The 20,819-nt window shown below is 38.1% G+C and overlaps 1 protein-coding gene across 1 annotated transcript in view; it reads right to left on the bottom strand.

The window, feature by feature from the left end:
* The window catches only part of CAND1 (cullin associated and neddylation dissociated 1), a 43,033-nt gene extending 22,603 nt beyond the window's left edge, over positions 1 to 20,430 (bottom strand). Inside the window, exons 1-2 of the mRNA XM_060657041.3 lie at positions 19,953 to 20,430; positions 8,760 to 8,903 (exon numbers count right to left, since the gene is read on the bottom strand). Coding sequence (XP_060513024.1) covers positions 8,760 to 8,903; positions 19,953 to 20,020 — 212 coding nt within the window. The 5' untranslated portion in view covers positions 20,021 to 20,430. The remainder of the gene's footprint in view (positions 1 to 8,759; positions 8,904 to 19,952) is intronic.
* Between the last annotated feature and the right edge of the window lie 389 nt (positions 20,431 to 20,819).

The raw sequence follows: 20,819 nt of genomic DNA, 5'->3' as shown, positions 1-20,819 counted from the left end.
GAGGACAAAAAACAATCAGGAAGATTGGATTTCTCCAACAACAGTCCAATCCAAAATGATGGCAATGACAAAAGAGACATGGCATATATGTAGAGACCCAGGTGAAACAATGAAAACATTAAGAGTGAAAATAAAAGGGATTCCAAAAAGGAATTTAAAGAGTTTAACTTCTGGCAATGGCAAAATAGTTTTGTTGGACTAACCCTTCTGCAATAATGTCTGTCAACTCTCTAAAACTGTATTTTTGAAAACAACAACTTGAATGCCAGATAGTGATGTAACTAAAACCAGAGAAAGATCTACCTAGAACTCCAAATCCAATGAAATTATTCCTTAAAACTGTAAAGATAATTTATTATCACAAGCTGAAAATTTATCACCACCAAACCTGTACTATAAGAATTGCCAAAGAAAAGTTCTTTAGGCTGAAGAAAAATTAAACCAGATAGTTACTCAGATTTACAAAGATTACTAGAAATGTAAATGTGCGTAAACATAAAAGGCTATATTTAGAAGACTATATGGGGCACCTGGCTGGCTCAGTGGTAGGGCATGCCAACTCTTGATCTCAAGCCCTCCCACTGGGTACAGAGTACTAAAAAACAAATAAATAAATTTAAAATTTAAAAAGACTATATAGTTTTTCTTCAAACTATAATATTGTATTATAGACACACATACATATATTTAAAAAAAAAAGCACAAATACAGGAAGAAAGTAAATGAAAAATGTTTCAAGGTTTTTATATAATTTATATCAACTATACAATATTAACTTTTAATAGATTGCCATAAATTTAAGATGCAATTTATAACCCCTAGAGTGACAATTCTCAACTTTTTGGTTTTAACACTTTGAAAATCAATCAAGATCCCAAAGAGCTTTTATGTGCACTGTATCTGTCGATGTTTATACCATATTAAAAATTACAAGTAATGAAAATAAACTATACTCTCAAAAAAGGTGAGAATAATAGCACTGTTTTATATGTTTGCGCTTAAAAAAATGGATCTCATTATCTGATTTTGCATTCAGTCTGTTGTGATATCACATGTCATGTGGCCTCTGGAAAATTAAACCATGCACTTAAAAGAAAATGGAGAGCCAAGGGGAAAATAACACCTTAGAATTATTCACATAATTTTGACACTTTCAGGGTCATGGGATGTTCCAAGGTCCCCTGAATCAAACTTTAAGAACTGTTGCTATAAAATATTTGATTAATCCAGGGGCGCCTGGGTGGCTCAGTCAGTTGAGTGTCAACCCTTCCTATCAGTTCAGGTCATGATCTCGCAGTCCTGAGATCGCCCAGTCAGGCTTTGAGCTGACAGTGCATAGCCTGCTTGGGATTCTGTCTCCCTCTCTGCTCCCCAACTCCTGTTCTTTCTTTGTCTCTGTCTCTCTCTCAAAAGTAAATAAACATTTTTAAAAAATATATCTGATTAACCCAAAAGAAGGCAGGGGAAAAAAAAAGAACCCAGAACACAACAAAAACAAAATAAGAAGAATGACACACACCTAAATCCAAACAAATCAATTATTTACAATAAATGTCAATGGACTACAAAGGCACTCCTATTAAAGGGCAAAAACCATGAAACAATAAGAAAAAAAAGCAAGAATTAACTATCTGCTGTCTACAAGACACAGCATTTAAAGATAAAAACACAGATTCAGATTAAACTGAAAAATAAAAAAAAGATACATTATGCAAACACTAATCTTAAAAAAGCTGGGGTGGGGGCTCCTGGGTGGCTCAGTCAGTTGAGTGTCCAACTTCGGCTTAGGTCATGATCTCATGGTTTCTGAGTTTGAGCCCCACATCCGGCTCACTACTCTCAGTGCGGACCCTGCTTCAGATCCTCAGCACCTCCCTCTCTCTGCCCCTCCCCTACCTACCTGTTTTTATTCTCTCTCTAAAGTAAATAAAACATTTTTTAAAAAGCTTTGAAAAAAAGCTAGGGTGGCTTTTCCATATTAACATAAGAGAAAATATATTTCACAATAAGGTATATTTAAAGAGAAACATTCTATGCCCATAAAGGTCAAACATCAAGAAGACATAATTATAAATGTATATGCCCTTAAGTCATATAGCTTTAAAATACATGGGAGCAAAAACTGATTATCAAAGATAAACTATCATAGTTGGAAATCTTAAACACTCCTCGGTATTTAATACCAACAACAACAAAAAAAATCACAAAGGATATAAATCTGAACCTTATCAACTACCCTGACCTTTCTAAAACATTATACCCAACTACTGCAGAATATACTTTCTTCCAAGTATAGATGGGACATTCACCAAGGCGTACCACACGCTGAACCATAAAAGAAACCTCAGTAAGTAGACAAAACAAACATCCTGAAATTTTAAAGAGTATGGTTCTCTGACCAAAATGGAATTAAATTAGATACCAGTAAAAATAAACATCTAGATAACCTCCAAACATTTGACAATTGCTTCTAATAACCCATGGATCAAAGAAAAATCACGCTGAATTAAAAATGTTTCAGACTAGGGGCACTGGCTGGCTCAGTAGAGCATGCAACGCTTGTTCTCAGGGCTGTGAGTTTAAGCTCCACATTGGATATGGAGATTATTTAAAAATAAAATCTTGGGGTGCCTGGGTGGCTCAGTCGGTTGAGCGTCCGTCCGGCTTCAGCTCAGGTCATGATCTCATGGTTTGTGAGTTCGAGCCCCACGTCAGGCTCTGGGCTGACAGCTTGGAGCCTGTTTCGGATTCTGTGTCTCCCTCTCTCTCTGCTCCTCCCCTGCTCGTGCTCTCTCTTGCTCTCAAAAATAAACATTAAAAAAAATTAAAAATAAAATAAAAATAAAATCTTAAAAGACAGATTTCTACCAGAATTTGTATAATGTAGCTCAAGAAGTAAATAGAGGCACATATATGTCTTTAAATGCTTAAAAATGTGAAAGGAAGATGAAAAGAAAATAGTAAAAGAGAAGCAATCTATGAAATAGGCAACAAACAATAGAGAAAATTAACAAAACTTAATTCTTTAGTAAGTAAAGTTGGTAAATCCCTAATTAGATGAATTGAGGGAAAAAAAAAGGGAAAACACAAATTATCAAAATCAGAACTGAAAGAGGATATTCACCGATGACACTGATGACCCCTGTTTAGGGAGAAAATCCCAAGGAATTAACAAAAACTACTATTAACCAGGTAAGTATGAGATACTATGGTTCCCTGTGAAAACACTCAGTATTGTTAAGATGTTGATTCTCTTCAGAAATCTCTATCGCTTCAACACAATCCCCATCAAAATTTGAGCAAACTTATTTGAAGAAGAGAAATTGACAAACTGATTCTAAAATTTACATGGAAATTCAAAACAACAAAAACAAAAACCAACAACTAAAAATCAAAGTTCTCTTGGGAAAGGAAGAATAAAGCTACAGAACTTACACTACCTTACATCAGGCTTCTACAGATCTATACCAGCATTTTTGCACAAAGGGCAATTTTTACCCTCCAACAGACAGCTACCAATGTCTGGAGACATTTTGGTTGTCACTCCCGGGGGAAGAAGGAATGAATGGTACTAGCAAATAGTGGCTAATGGCCACGATGTTACTAAACATCCTACAGTACACAGGAGGCACAGGATAGCTCTTCACAACAAAGAATTATCTGCCCAAAAAGTCAATAGTGGCAAGGCTGACTAACACACTACACTAATGTAACAGTTTTGTACTGGCAAAAGAATACACAAACAGAAACACAACAGAGCCTCGGAATAAACCCACATTTTAATAGTCAATGATTTTTGACAAAGATATCAATGCAATTCAATAGAGAAAAGAAGGTGTTTTCAAGAAATGTTGCTTCAGCAACTGGAAATTTATGTGAAAAAAATGAACTTGGGGTAGCTCAGTTGCTTAAGCATCCGACTTTGGCTCAGGTCATGATACTGCATTTCCTGCGTTCAAGCCCCACATCAGGCTCTGTGCTGACAACTCGGAGCCTGGAGCCTGCTTCAATTCTGCGTATCCCTCTCTCCCTCCCCCACTTGCACACGTGCTCTCTCTCTAAATAAACATTAAAAAAATTAAATTAAAAAAAAAAACTCAAGGGGCGCCTGGGTGGCTCAGTCGGTTAAGCGGCCGACTTCAGCTCAGGTCACGATCTCGCGGTCCGTGAGTTCGAGCCCCGCGTCGGGCTCTGGCCTGATGGCTCAGAGCCTGGAGCCTGCTTCCGATTCTGTGTCTCCCTCTCTCTCTGCCCCTCCCCCGTTCATGCTCTGTCTCTGTCTCAAAAATAAATAAAAACGTTAAAAAAAAAATTAAAAAAAAAAAAAAACAAAAAAAACTCAATTCTTACTTCACAAAAAATTCAAGACAGATCACAGGACTAAAAGTAAAAGCTGAAACTCCTAGGCTTTTAGAAAAAAACAAGAGAAAATTGTTGCAACAAAAGGTAAAACTAAGGTTTCTTATGATAGGGAAAACAATTACCATGAAAGTTAAAATTAATTTATAAACTATCAAACAAAACTGAATTTAAAACTAAAATTAAAAACTTAAGCTTATCAAGTTGGGAGAAAATATAAAATATATGTATATATATGAATTGCATATATTTCCCCGCCTCAATTGGGAAAAGTCCAGCAAAAAAAAAAAAAAAAAAAGTATAACAAACACAAAACAGCACTGTCATCATGGACATGTAGTTAAAACTACACCTATACAAAAACAAAAACACTACACCTATACACTTATTGGAATGGCTAAAATTAAAAAGTGACAAAACCAAACGCTGAGGAGAATGTGGAGACAACTGGGACATTCGTGTAAAATGATACAATACTTTGGGAAACAACTGGGCAGTTTCTTAAAAATCTAAATGGACAACAGCAATTTCATTCTTAGGTATTTATCCGTAAGGAAAGACCTATATCCTAAAGAGGACTCATACAAGAATGTTCATTTTATCTCTATTCAAAATAGCCAAACCCAAGAAAGAAACCAAATACATAAATAGATATCAATGGACTACTAACCAGTAATAAAAAGTCAAGAAATACTAATACACTCAACATGGATGAATCTCACAGATATGGTGAGTGAGAAGAGCTGACACAAAAGAGGACATACTGTATAACTCCATTTATATGAAGTTCTAAAACAGGCAAAACTACTTTAAGGTAAACAAAACAATGGTGACCTTAAGTAGGAATGTTGTATGTGAGATAAGGATACAATTTTATCTTTTTCAAATGGTTAACCAGTCTTTAAAAAAAAAAAAAAAAGTTCAACTTTCCATCACGTAGTTTCTATTCTATTTTACTCCATTTGTCCATTAATGCCTCACTACTGTGCTTAGAGAAACATAATAGTCTCTTCATATCTAGTAGGGCTAAGCAATACCTCTCCAACTTCAGCAACTGATATACTTTTTCAGACTTTTCTTGGCAAACACCTGCCTCCTTCCCTCTCCCATCAAAATATACTTTAGAATGGGGCGCCTAGGTGGCTCAGTTGGTTAAGCGTCCAACTTCGGCTCAGGTCATCATCTCACAGAGTTCATGAGTTCAAGCTCCACATCGGGCTCTATGCTGCCAGCTCAGAGCCTGGACCCTGCTTCAGATTCGTCGTCTCCCTCTCTCTCTGCCCCTCCCCATCTCGTGCTCTCTCAAAAATAAACGTTAAAAGAAAATTTAAAAATATTTATTAAAATGTACTTTAGAATCAACTTGTCTAGCTTGTGGAAATAACTGATTTTTACAAGTAAGTTAGCACTAAGCTTGGAGAGAACCAACAACTTTGTTGAGTTATCCTATCCAAGGTCATGGAATGTCTTTCCATTTATTCCAAGTACATTTTTGTTAGGGGTCAAAAATATTTTAAAGTTTTCCTTAAGTTTTGAAAAAGATAAAACTATAACCTTACATACACCATACAATACCCTTACTCAAGGTCACCACTTCACATTTCTTGTTACATTTCATTCCTAGGCATTTTGTCTTTCTGTTGCTGTAACAAATGAACATTTGATTCCATGAGATATTCCAATTGGTTACTGCTTGCTTATATGAAAGCTACAGATTTTTGTTCATTACTTTCACATCGTATTACTTCACTGAATTCTTCCTATTTGCGTTAAATTTTTTTGACTGCCTTGATTTTTCCCACGTTCCCATGTACCTCTTCCAATTCTTACGTGTCCAGTTTTATTACCCACTTGTCCTACAGTGACTAATACCTTCAAAGAGAATCTAGTGGAGATAGAGACCATCTTTGCTTTGTAGCTGATTTTAGTGTAAAGGTATCTGGTAATTTATTGGCTTTTGGGCTGAGGTATGAATGTATATGTTTGTGTACTTCTAATGCTAAAAAAGGTCTTGTCAACTCCATGTTATTAAATGTTTCCCTTGAAACAGGCAGTGAATTTTCCCTAGTCAGATAAAGCATCCCTGACCTGACCTGTTCTTCACTCCAATGACATATTAAGTAGGATATTGGTCTTTGGAAGGTGTTTCACTCCTCTAATTACACTAAGTAACCTAACTAAGTGTTCTGTTTTGTGTTGTTGTTGTTGACCTAAGTGTTGTGTTTTGTGTTGTTGTTTTTTAATTGTCAATGCTGAATCTTACCAGTGCATTGACAACTGTTTTTTCTTCCTCTTATCTGTTAACATGATGAGATATACTGATCAAGCACATAATACTGAATTGTCCTCATATTCCTGGGATTGATCTCACTTGATCGTGGTCTATTACACTTACTATATTGTTGGATTATACTTTTAACATTTAAATGGTTTGTACCTTTCTTTTTTAGTATTATCTTCAGTCAGGATTTGTTATCAGTAGTTGGGTTTAAATAAAAGACAGGGAAGTTTTCATACTTTATGTTCTGAAATAGTCCTAGAACTCTCTGTACTGGAATTATCTGTTCTTTGAGGTTTCAAAGACTTGTGTGAAAGATTTCTGGGCCTGAGTTTCTTTTGGGTGATAGGTTCTTTAACAATTTTCCCAAATTCTCAATAAGGCTACTTAGTAATTTACCTACTGTGATTTTCCCTCCTCCAAGAATCACTCTTGGGTTTTATCTCCTACTGTATTACTTTTGTTTACATCTTAATTCCTTTCTTTTTTCCTGAACATATGTCATTTCTTCCCCCAACCTGTTAATTTTAAGTATAAAAGGTCTTCAAAACATCAAAAGCTCAGGTTCCTAATGATACATCCAAGTAAGAGCTATGTACCTCTCAACTCTCAACCTGGGACAAACACTACTTTCAAAAGCTGGTAAATGCTCAGCATATATTTTGAACAGAACTTAATTTTATTAAGCACAGACAAAAACAATAAAAGATAAAAAATCATGATTAAAGTAAATTATACTCATTTACATTATTCTGCATCTTATCTTTTGAAGACACATTTTATTTTAAACTTGCAAATGTCCCAAGTTAAAGAAAATTGTACTGCAGGTCTAGAAATTCTATGATGACCAATGATTTCTCACATTTTTGCCTGTTTTTACAGCAAGTATGTAAAAGCTTAGCCTAAAACAAACTTAAAACCTTTATAAATAAAATGCAATAAAAAAGTAATCATGAGACAATGCTTTATTTAAACTGATGCCTAATTATCATAGGGCATACAAAATGACAAAATTCCCTAATCTGTCATATGAAACTAAACGTTATACTTTCTAATACCTTACTATGTAAATTGTTAAGGTTTTCTAGTATTTGATATGCATAAATTAAACTATTTGTTAATAGAATTTACTGAGAACTCAAATTCTGTACCTGATTACTAAAAGTAAGAGTCAAATTGTCAATATCATGCCCAATTAGATGCTCCTACTGCACTGTACACAAAGACAACTGGAATTCCCACAATTTTTAGGAACAATTCTTGTAACTGCTGTGTCATCGCTGTTAATTTGGACTAACTATGGTTTTAACTGCTGCTATTGTTTACGAAGTCTTCTTATTTTTTATTTCCCTTGATCATTGGTTCTTAAATTTTCATACAGAGATGAATAGAGGCAGGGAGGCCTTGTAACCCAGCTAAAAAAAAATCAAGTCAAACAAGTGAAAGAACCACTCTTTCTGAAGTTTCATATATATATTTCACACAAATTAAAATACCATAGGTGCACTTGGGTGGCTCAGCCGGTTTAGCATCCAACTTCAGCTTAGGTCATGATCTCAGGGTTCATGAGTTTGAGCCCCGCATTGGGCTCCATGCCAAAAGTGCAGAGCCTGCATAGAATTCTCTCTCTCTCCCACTCTCTCTCCCCCTCCCCTCCCTCCCTCCCTCCCTCTCTCAAAACTTTAAAAATAAATAAATAGGGGCATCTAGGTGGCTCGGTCGGTTAAGTGTCCAACTTCATGATCTCTAGGTATAAGGGTCGAGGCTCCACGTTGGGCTCTGTGCTGACAGCTCAGAGCCTGGAGCCTGCTTCGGATTCTGTGTCTCCCTCTCTCTCTCTGCCCCTCCTCCACTCACACTGTGCGTGTCTCTCTCTCAAAAATAAATGAACGTTAAAAATTTTTTTAAATAATAAATACCATAAAAAGCCACATCTAGTCAATATAGAAACTTTAAGAAGTGTGTATGTACCACTTACAAACATTAAACACCCACGACTCACCTGCAAACCCTAAAGAAAACTACAGAAAGACACAGCACAAGACTAAGATAATTTACCAACTATTACACTAAATTTTTTAATGGGGTGGTGGAGGTGGGAAGCAAGTAAAAAAACACTTACCATTTGACAGCTAAATTCTGTACCTCTCCATTTTTATCTTCCAGTAACTTCAAAATCATTTTCACTACTTTCCTTTCACTATCATCATCCAACTTGATGGAATCTTTCTGCAGTTCTGTCATCAAATCATTTGTAGCCATAAACCTATCAAAAAATTAAATTGATTGGTAATTAAACATTTTTAAGCATTAATTAAAAAAAAAAGATTCTCCTCCAGGTTAGTCCTGTTTTAAGTTACTGACAGGACCTACAGTGAATGCTCTTTCATTCTAATTAATAGCATCATTGCTTCCAGGAGGAGAAAGGCGCCTTTATTTTTTCTTTGCATGCAGTTTGAATTTTATCTAGGAAGCCTTTAACTACAAACATTAAGAATACCTTCTTGTTTAATATTATGTGTGTTGGGGCACGGGGGTGGGTCACACATTACAAAATTACTGGGAAACCTCCAAAATACAAATTCTCACCTCTACCCCACCTCCCATCACAAGGCATCAGGTGTATTTTCAAAATGATAAAGAGGTGATTCTAGAACATCATTCCATCTGACATCCAGACCCCTCAAAAACCACTGCCACAGACAAGTTTAATACTGAATAGTCTGACAAAAAACCCAGATTGATCAACTGTCTAATCTCAGCTTTAAAGTAAAGGGTTAACAGGAGATAAAAATAAGGTAAACAGATGTTCAGATTTTTTCCTCATATACCTCACCAAACAATGGTCTTAAAAGTAATTTCTCGTAGTAATATATAATCACATTGAAATAAAGCCTCTCAAATCTGTTTAAGGGCCAAATGAATTTTTCCCATAGTTCTTGGTTCTTCTCTACTTATTGAAATAACCTTACTTAAATAACAATTACTTAATGCTTTTCTCCTGTATTTGAACCAGATCCAGTTTGAGGAAAAGTGTAGTTATTTTATGTTACGTACAGAAATGTCAAATCCATGTTTAGGTCAATTAAAAAACACAACTATTGGAGCTGAAATGATAAATAGCTACACAGATAGTCTGGCAATATAGGCAATAAACTATGGGATAAGGACTAGCAAAACAACTTATTTAGGAATTTAAGGAGTTAGTATGTTCATTCACTTAATGCTGATTTGACAAAGTTTTAAACTATAATGCAAGCACAATTCTTACCAAGTTTTATAAAACAGCTTATAAAGAAAAGCCTGTGTTCAAATTGGCATTACACAAGGTAAAGTAAGCATGCACTTTTTTTAAATGAACACAGTTCTAATTGGAAGCTCCTCTCCATTTTATATGATGACAAATGAAATCAAAACCACACGATATTCTAGAAAATAAAAAACAAAAATGAGCAGCATACTAATGCAGGCACTCTACACACCTTAAGCCATTTAACATCTTAGCCATTCAACTTACATAAAATCCATGAAATAAAACGACAGTAGTTAGTAGTTAGGCGCTCTAAAGACCCCTGAAACGCTTATTATCTGGTTGAAGAGAATATGGCAATCTTCAACTTAGGTAAAAAAGCAAATAATCTAAAGGCAAAAAGTTGTTTTATGGTTCTGAAGGGAGTCTACTGGTACACAGGTTCTTTCCTTTATTTACCACTTATTTATTCACTGCCTATTATGCTACAAAGGCTGGACTATGAGCAAAGGACAAAAAGTAAATAAACCTTGGCTCCTGACCTCAGAGGAGTCTACTCATTTTCAAAAATCTATGATTAATCCAAAACCACAAGGTATCACCTCACACCAGTCAGATTGGCCAATATCAAAAATACAAGAAATAACAAGTATTGGCAAGGATGTGGAAAAAAGGGAACCCTCATGCCCTGATGGTTAAGACGCAAACTGGTACAGTCACTAGGAAAAACAGTATGGAGGTTCCTCAAAAAATTAATAGAAATACCATAGGACGCAGCAATTCCACTGATGGGTATCTGCCCCCCAAAAACAAAAGCACTAATTCAAAAAGATACATACACGGAGCACCTGGGAAGCTCAGTTGGCTGAGCGTTTGACTTCAGCTCAGGTCATGATCTCAGACTCTGTGAGTTCGAGCCCTGTGTCGGGCTCTGTGCTGACAGCTCAGAGCCTGGAGCCTGCTTCAGATTCTGTGTCTCCCTCTCTCTCTGTCTCTCTCAAAAATAAATGAACATTAAACAAATTAAAAAAAAAAAAAAAAAGATATATGCACCCCTATCTTCACTGCACCATTATTTATAATAGCCAAGATACGGAAGCAACCTAACTGTCCACTGATTGATAAAGAATGATGGAATATTACTCAGCCATAAAAAAGAATGAAATCTTGTCATTTTCAACAGCATATATGGACCTAGAGGGTATTAAAGGGGATTCAGAGGCACAAACTCTAGTTATGAAATAAATGGCAGGGATGAAAAGTAAAGCACAGGGAATATAGTCAATATTGTAATAATTTAGTATGATGACAGATAGTGACTATACTTATGGTGACAACTGTGTAATGTACAAAATTAAAACTGTCGAATCGTTATGTCATACACCTGAAATATAACACTGTATGTCAACTATACTTCAATAGAAGTATTTTTTAATTAAAACCTATGATTAATGGTTAAACATTTTTTTTAAAGTTGAAATAAGCACCAGTAAAATTACCAACAGGTATTTTTACAAATGAGAAAAAACAGATTGAAATAGTATTAAGTTATACCAAAAGTTACTTTTTATGGTGACCCCAAAACCAGAAGGTTCTAAGAATTTCTTCCTGTTAATTTGATATAAAAATTTGCACTATAAATCATCTTATAAGAAAGTTGTTTGACGAGCTTAAAATCTGTCCATGGCAGATTCAAAAGACAATTTGTAAAATGTCTCTTAAGCATTTACTATTTTAGGTATGGTGCTAAGAACGAAGATGATAAAACAGACTCAGTCCCTTCCTCTTAACCTTTTCATCTAATACGGCAGACAGGTAAATGTACAAATCCCAATCTTACAGATTTTGAAAAATACTCAAGGACATTTGACAATCATCACACCAAAGAACGGACTATTGGTTTGGATCTCAAAGGATTAACACCTTTGAGTGTTAATTTGCATGGGGAAAGCTGGTTTGGGATTTAAAATTTTCATTTTTGTCTGTGTTAGTGTGGGGGTGGGGTTGGTAGCACCAACAGCAATGCTGAGGGATGTAACGCTTCAGAGTGAAGGGCCAAGAAGCAGTTAAGAATGGCTGGGACACAGATAGAAACCTAACAGGAAGAAGACGGAAATGTAGGTTGAGGTCAGGATAAGAAAGGTCTTATATACTCATTGACTATGTAGTGAGAACCTAATGATGTATCAGGTACTATGCTAGGCTCTGCATAAACAAGAGATGGTAAAAGCACATAGTTCTGCGGTCCTGAAGTTTACAATAGTCAAATAGAGACATTTTAATTAAAAAAAAAACTACATATATGGGTTAATTATATATGTAATTATGAACAGAGATAAATGCTAAGAAGGGAAGGAAAGGAATATGGCACAAAGAGAACTCAATGGTATAACAAAATAACCTGATGTAGACTGCATTGGGGGTTGTGCACCAGGGAAGAGTGAGACCTGAAGCACGAGCAGGAAATTTTTTTTTTGGGCGGGGAGCAGGGAGATGGCCAAGTAAGCAAGGACCAGGAGGTTAAAGAGATTTGGGGGTCTTATGAGGATTTTAGTCTTTATTTGAAAAGCAATGGGAAGCTACTGAAAGGCATCTGAGGTAGAGATGGGGAGACTATGGAAATGATTAAATGTGCACTTCAGAAACATTACTCCAGCTACATACACTATGGTAAGAGTTTGGAGAGAACCAAGCTTCCTTCAGCCAAACTGAATGGAGAACAGTTAGGAGAGTTAGTGCAGCAGTCTAAGTGAGAAATGATGGTAGCCAGAATCAGGGTTATGACAATCAATGGAGGAAGAAAATTGGACATACAATCGATCCTCATTATTAGCAGAGTAAATGCATTCTTGTTTCAGCTCACACACTGTAGAGTATCCTCTTCTCTATGTATTGCCACATCTTTTGCATGTTTGTGCTTTCTGTTAGTAATTTTGCTGTTTAAAATGAACCCCAAGCATAGTGAAGTACTGTCTAGTGTTACCAAACTACAAGGCTGTGATGTATCTTCCAGAAAAAAATACATGTATTAGATAAGCTTCTTTCAAGCATGAAGTTAGTGCTGCTGGTCGTGAGCACGTGTGAATGAATCAACAACATAGTTTAAATAAGGTGTCTTTAAACAGGAATACACAAAACAAGGTTATGAGCTAACCAACTATGAAAATGTTGTGACTAGAGGCTCACAGGAACCTACCACTGTACTTCTAGAAGGCTTAGAATCACTAATTCAACATTCATAGTAACTTTATAGTACTAACTAACGAGAATAGTAAGAACCAATCATTTGAGATTTAAAAGGTTAAAGTAAGTCTTTGAAATGGATTAGATATGGGGATGGTAAGGGATGAGTTAGAAAATGGGCAAAGAAGGAGGAGGAAAACCACAGGACTTGGGCGTTACAGTCAGGTATGTACCCCTTCAGGAGTCTTATTGTGATTTAACAGCCACTGCCACATTGGATGGTTCAACCACTCATCTTACAACAGGAGAAACGATTAAGAAACCTGCCTCAACTACAGACTACACTGAATGTCCATTCCTCAGAATCCTAATCAACAAAATCTCGGCAAGAGTGAAGGTGTGAACACCATAAATCAATGCCCTGCAGCCAAAAGTGAGGACTGAGAAGGAAAAAAACTGTAGCTCTGCACTTCAGGAACTGATCTGAGGCTTATACCTCTATCTCAATGTTATTTCAAACCCATCTGATGCTTACAGCTAAAACATATTGTTTTCCTGTACATAAACAACCTCATAGAACATCCATCTCAGACAAGTTCACTTACCACAAAATACGGAACATCCCCTTTCTAACTCATTAAGTGACTGCTGCTTCTTCACCAATTAGTTTTGCCTCTGCTTTAGCCTTGCCCTCCGTGTATTAGGATGTCAAATGATGGAATTGCCCCACTTTCCAACAATCCAATCTAATGTGAAACTCCACTTCCTCAGACCCTTCCCAAAATTACCCAAATGAATAGGACCCAACATCTTTTTACTGAGACTTCGCATAGTGTGTGTTCTCCCTCACTGTAATGGTAATAAACCCAACCTGTGTCAGGGATGACTCTACAAGAGAATTTCAAGGAGTAACAAGTGGTAAACAGTCCTTGTATATCAAGTAGATAAACAAAGAAAATATCCACTGAATTAGTTACATAGAGCTTGTTAGAAATTTGGGGAAAAGTAGCATCGGTGATCTTAGGTGGGCAACAGCTAAGGAGTTTAGAGTTTGTCTTGCAGTCAATGGGAACTAGTGGGGAAGGCAATGATCAGCTGTGACATTAGGAAAGAAAACTCCAGTGGAAGAGTTACCAACAGACTGGATTAAAAAGAGGCCTGAGACAGGAAGACTAATTTGAGAAATACTCATCAGGGAACTAAATGAGACAGAGAAAGGTAGAAGGGTGACATCAAGGTTTTCCAAATTGGGCCATCTGGTAGATGGTAATCTAACAGGACAAAGTAAGAATAAAAATGGCTTAAGACGGGAGACAGGGAAGTTAGAACGTTAACTTCCAGGCTTCTACAGGAGTCCTAGGTGGATGTAACCTACAGGCAGTGCCATTTCATTCATTATTCAATAAGCAGTTGGGGGGTACCATCATTAGGAATCGTGCCAGGCTCTGCAGTTAGGAACACCTGGCTTATTCTACTGAACTGAAAGTTCCTTGAGGTGATTAATTCATCTCTAGTAAATCCAAGGTAGAGATGTAGAAACAGTGGTAGAAACAGTGGTAGAAACAGTGGTAGAAACAGACACCTCGTATTGCACAATGAGCAGCTCTCACAACCCTCCCCTCATGTACAAACACAATTTTACCCTTGTTACCAAAAGAAAGCTAAATAATACCGGCCAAGTGCATCATGCAGTGAACCAATTATCTTTCAAAGAACTTACCACTATCTCATTTTTTCTTATTTATTCCCTTAGAACACGAATTTAGGACAGTCTTAGTATTGTTCATGTAAATAAGACTAATTTTTAGCACTCTTTCTTCTTCCCAGTTTCCTCAATGAGGTCTTTCTTCTATTTTTCAGTGGTGAGCCTTAATCATTGCTGATAATCAGCGTTAGCAGTACACCTTTATCAAGAAAAATCACATAAGTGAAATCCAGTAGCTTACTGCCATCAACCAGCAAAGTACGTAAAAAGTGCCCAGACATCACCTTCTTAACCTCTACAAATCTATTTCTTCTGATTAAACTTACTTTTCTACAAGTACAAGTTGTCCAGAGAACCTAGCTAGCATTTATTGTTACATTATTGTAAATGCCCATGTAATACTTTCAGCTGTAAGACCTCTACGGTCCTTTCCAGCTCTGAAAGGCTATGATTCCATACCAGACCTGAGGTTTTTATTAATTAGCATTTTAAAGTTTCCAAGAGAAAATACCTTCTAATGTCCAAAACAACACATAAATAAATAAATTTGGTAACATAAACCATTATCAAGCTAGGAAATTCTGCAATGCACTACAAAATTATTTTAAATTGTATCAAATGATATTAAAAAAAAAAGATTGGGAGATTTTACAGTGGTTTCTGGAAGACATTTCCCAAAATCCTTACATGCTTTTCTCTCAACTCTGGAATTAAAATCCAATTCAACTAAAACAAGCACCTATTAAGAACCCGCAAGGCCAAAACAGTACAGGATTCAGTTCAGTGAAACAAGGTCCCCACCCTCAATCAGTTCCCTACACAATACTGACCCCCAGCTCCAGTCAAAATTACCTACTCCCTCTCCCCCAATGGAGTTTTGTACAGTGTGCTTCCATACTTATACTCATTTTCTCTACCTACAATTTCAAGGCCTAGCTCAGATCACTCTATGAACATCAACCTCCTGGCTTTCATCTTCTCTGCCACTTAAGCCTAATAACTACATACTGCCCTGGGTTCTTCACCTTTTTATAAAAATGTCTTAACCATTCCACAAGCATGGAGTATTACTGAGGGCAAGCACTAGATCTTAAACATTCTGTAGTCCTTCTCAGGGAATTACTAAAAGCATCTTCTAGCACAAAATATTCCATAAGCCTGAGAAGGAACTGATATTTAAGTTCTTAGTCTTAAATGCACCCTAGTCAAAATTCTGGAGAAGTAACATAACATGGTAGCTAAGAGTTCATGCTCTGGGGGTGTCTGGAAATCCCAGATTTAATGTCTAACCCACCTTGGGCAAGTACTTAATTAATATCACCACATCTAAGATTCCTCAACTGGAAGAGAGATTGTTAGTATTCACTTTACTAGTATAATAAAGATAATTAGGATCAAGTGTACGAAGTCGACAGTAAGCATTAATGTTAACTATTATGTAGAAAAAAATAAAATAATGGTAAATTTTCTTTAGCTCTTGATTCCTCGTAATACCATAATTCAGTTAGTGGTGAAGCATATGAAAATAAAAGCAAAACTTTAGTTACCTCAACTCACTGAATTTTCAACAATATTCATAAGTGGAGCATTCACATGATTCATGAACACTAAAGTTTTCACTTTGTTATCTACTGTTAACTACTGACACTAAACCTTAACATACCACCTTCAGGGACACCTCGGTGGCTCAGTTGGTTAAGCGTCCAACTTCGGCTCAGGTCATGATCTCCCAGTTTGTGAGTTCGAGCCTGGCATCGGGCTCTGTGCTGACAGCTCAGAGCCTGGAGCCTGCTTTGGATTCTGTGTCTCCCTCTCTCTCTGGCCCTTCCCCTCTCAAGCTCGTGCGCTCGCTCTCTCTCAAAAATAAACATTAAAAAAAAAAAGATACCACCTTCAAAGAATACAGAATACTAAAACACGAAAGAAAAGGACGTTAGACACCCCCCCCCAACTGAACCCATGATTTAAATCTTACAAAATGATTCTTTAAAAATGCTGACATCTGAAAATTTTTGAAGCCTATACCCATTTCTTTACATGAATGGACTATGTAGTTATCCAGAGACCTAAAATTTCAGGCCTATTAGGGACCTTTTGTAATCACTCATGTACAAAGTGAAAATTTAATCCCAAATAAAGTAGCCTGCCCAAGATTTCACAGATGGTTCACAGAAAAGACTCCTTAGAACCCATGACTAGAACCCATATTTTGTGACCAGCAGGTCATATTCTCTATGGATTCCACCATGAGAATAATAATCTTCTTTTTTCCTTTTAGATATAGCATTGTTTTCTTCTGCCCTTAGCACAAGTAGTGCTAAGTGCCCTTGCACATGTTTGATATTCCAGACTTTTAACTTTGTCCTCAAGATCTTTCTGTTGGTAGATATTTTAAAACATGTAGCAACAAAGTATGATATTTATACCAAAATAAATTTCAAGTGAGAAGTTAAAAGGCATAATTTTAAAATAGAACACATACATTCAAATGTCTGTACTGCAATTATACAGAAAAATGTTCAAAATACTTGACTTCAAGTGCTCACTATTTTAATCAATCTGTTAAATATCTGTAATTTAATATACACAGTGCTTTAGTTCCAAAGACTTGTCTGTTAACTAGATGGCTTGAACATAAGACATGTCTTTAGAACAGAGTTAATAAAAATCTTAATGTCAAGGGGCACCTGAGTGGCTCAGTCGGTTAAGCGTCCGACTTCAGCTCAGGTCATGATCTCACACTCTGTGAGTTTGAGCCCCACGTCGGGCTCTGTGATGACAGCTCAGAGCCTGGAGCCTGCCTCAGATTCAGTGTCTCCCTCTCTCTCTGCCCCTCCCCCACTCACATTCTGTGTGTGTGTGTGTGTGTCTCTCTTTCTCTCTCGAAAATAAACATTAAAAATTAAAAAAAAAAAATCTTAATGTCAAATTGCTCAAGTCACGGTTTCCACACTTAACTTTCTATAATGTTCACCAACTATTAGAAATATATCAATATTACACTTTTAGAAAAATAATCCACCAAGCAGTGTTTTGATTTACTCTGGCTGAAACTGGTAGATAATTCTTATCAAGTTCAACACTGACTATAACTTAACATCAGAGCAATATTTCTTTCATATAGTTTATTTAAAAAAGAAAACATGAAAGCATGTATGTATTATCTTTATAAGAAATTTAAGTATCTTCAGTCAAAAATCACATATGCAACATTCACATGACTTGATTTGTTTATACCAAACATATTACCCATATTCAAGTCTCACTGGCTGACCAAAACAGTGCCATTATAGGAAAGTGCTACCTACCTCTAGTATGAAATTGCATACAATCAGAATGATATTGAGTACTTTTACAGAATGAGCCAAACTGACAGAAATGGGAAGGGGGCAAATCTCACCACACACTCTACACAGCCGTAAGTATGAATACACACACACACACACTTAAATGTGTGTGTGTGTACATATCACCCAAATATGTATTTCAATTTCAGTGTCTTGCACTGGGAGCAAGCAAAGCTCCAAAGGGAAGTAAACAGAATTCTAACTCTAAAAAAAGCAAAAAAAAAAACAAAAAAAACAAAAAACCAAAACTTTTATTTTCTCCAATAATCTTGATTTTGATCTACACTACCCAAAACAAACATGTCTCTTCCAAAAAGTCACAACACTAAAATCTTCGGTATTAGCAAACCGGGTTTAAAAAGTTTCAAATGCAATACTTAACTCCCTAGGTAGCAAAACTTAAAAAAATTCATTTCTGGCTTTGAAGTCACAGAACCAGAACTGTATTTCACTGGCCATTTGAATACACCAGCACATCAATTTAATTAGGAACGTGATCATTACATTTTTCATGGTTCTCTTTTCACAAATGGGGAAATTTCTTCCTGGCAGATAAGGTCTGGATGGGTTTTCAGGTGTTAAAGAGTACTGTTCATATCTACATAAAACTTGTGTAGACTTATAACTTATAGCCTTAAGACTTTGACTTCAGCCACGATTTTAATAGAAGACTATCTGTTCTTTTCTTTAAAATGCACACAAAACACAATCAACGAGCCTTAGAGAACAAAACAGGTATCAAAGAAATATAAAGCTTGTTTTTAGACCAGGAGCTTATTTATTCTGTGATAAGTAAGGATAGGAGGTAGGAAGGAAAAAATCCAACAATTACTGTAATGCAAAAAATAAAAATAAAAGAGAGAGAGAGAGAGAGAGAAACCAAGAGAAACCAAGATAACCCGTGAAAATATAATATTTCCTCAATATGCATGCTACAAGGTTTGGAAACGATTGTACAAGTCTTCTGGAACACAACTGCTAATAAATGAGGCTTCATATTCACCACCCTCGTATTTGAAAACTTCTATCAGTAAGATCCATTTGCTCATTTTACTCTTCTGTTTAAGGTTCAGGAATTCACCTTTCTGGCAGTAATTCTGGATATAAGGAAATGAGACTGGAATCCCCAATTCCTGCTTAGTTTTTACCTGACAAGGAAAAATGACAAGAGACGCTGGCGGGAAAACCCTGCGAGTCAAGTTTCCCCAGCCGGGCTCCCCTCCACCCCACCCCCTTCTTCCCACCTTCCCGAAAGGAATGGTCCAAAGAAAAAGTTTATAACCCAATCCAGGAACAGCCGCCCCAAAACAAGCACATCATTGAAGCTGAATGCACCTAGGCCCACTCCCAGCTGCGGGAAAAGAGGCGGCACCTGGGGCCCGGAGTGGGCAGCAGCCAGAGCCCCAGCGAGCAGGGCGGCCTAGTGCCTGAGGCGGGCGGGCCGGTAGGCCCGGCCTCCCGGTCCCCAAGCCTAGAGCAACTCCCTTCCCCACAACGGCGGGTGATTTTGCCCCTTCACGCCACCTGGGACGCGAGAATCATGTCTCGGGATTGGGGGTGGGGGCAGGGAATGCAGTGGCGGCGTCTGGGGACGCAGAAGGGGCCTCAGAGCAGCGGCGGGCAACCGCCTAGAGTAAAGAATGGGGGGAGGGGGCTGGAAGGTGGGAGCGCACAGGAGCCTGCGGGAGCGGGGAGCGGGGTGGTGGGCCGGAGACCTCGGGAAGGCAGAGGGACCCGCCAAGGCCAAAGGGGTGGGGCAAGGCCTGTGTGAGGGCCAGGGCCGCGGATGGGGCACCCCAGGGTGGGCGCAGGGTCGGATTTCGGCCTCACCTGAAGTCCTTGTCGCTGGATGTCATTTTTTCCAGCAAATTGGAAATGTGGTACGAGGCGCTCGCCATGTTGACGGCCTCGATCCCGCCCGCTGGCGTTGCTGGTGCTGCTGCCCGCTGCCGGCGCCGCTGTAGCTGGGGCTCCTCCTCTCGCTTGCGGCGGCTCCCGCTTCCAGGGTCGCAGCGCGACGCCGACGCGGACTAGGGAGGCGCCTCGACAGGCTGCCTCCTCCTCGGCGAGGAGCGGGCCTGTCCCGGGGGAAGCAGAGGCTTCGGGGCCGGCCTAACGACGGCGCTGCTCGCAGGAGAACGAGCTCATGGGCAGCGAGGAATACAGCAGGGCCTCTCCGGGGAGCTAGACGCCTCTACTCGGATCCGTCTCGCTCCCACTCTCTCCGCACTCGCTCCCTAGGGCAAGAGGCCAAAACCCGCCTCCTTCGCTCCAGGGGCGGGGGCGGCGAACGCGGGACGCCACGGAAAGCTGAGGTCAGGGTTCACGAAGGTCTCCCCACGCACGCTGTAGAGACGCTAGTTAAAAGGCAATCCTGTTGGCTGAAGACTCCGTCAGTCTTCGCGTGACCCGCCTTTCAGAAAGCATGACAACGACCAAAAGGGGCTGTTCTCGCGAGACTTGAAAGCGACGGTTAAAGGACGGGGGGGGGGTGAGGGGGAAGAGCATGCTGTAATATGAGAATAACTTGATTTTTTTTTTTTTCTGTACGACAGTACCGGGGAAGGTTTACGATTCTTATGGAGTATAAGGCGATAGAGTACTGATAATTAAGATGCAGCGTGGCAACCAACATAAGAATTATTAAAAGGAGCTTTCATTTCGAATCGGACGCGTGGCCTACTTCGCCTTCACCAC

The sequence above is a fragment of the Panthera onca genome, chromosome B4 (genome assembly GCF_046562875.1).
Source record: "Panthera onca isolate mPanOnc1 chromosome B4, mPanOnc1 haplotype 2, whole genome shotgun sequence".
NCBI classification, from domain to species: domain Eukaryota; kingdom Metazoa; phylum Chordata; class Mammalia; order Carnivora; family Felidae; genus Panthera; species Panthera onca.
The sequence above is the reverse complement of the archived record's forward strand: the minus strand, read 5'-3'. Positions and strand labels throughout refer to the sequence as shown.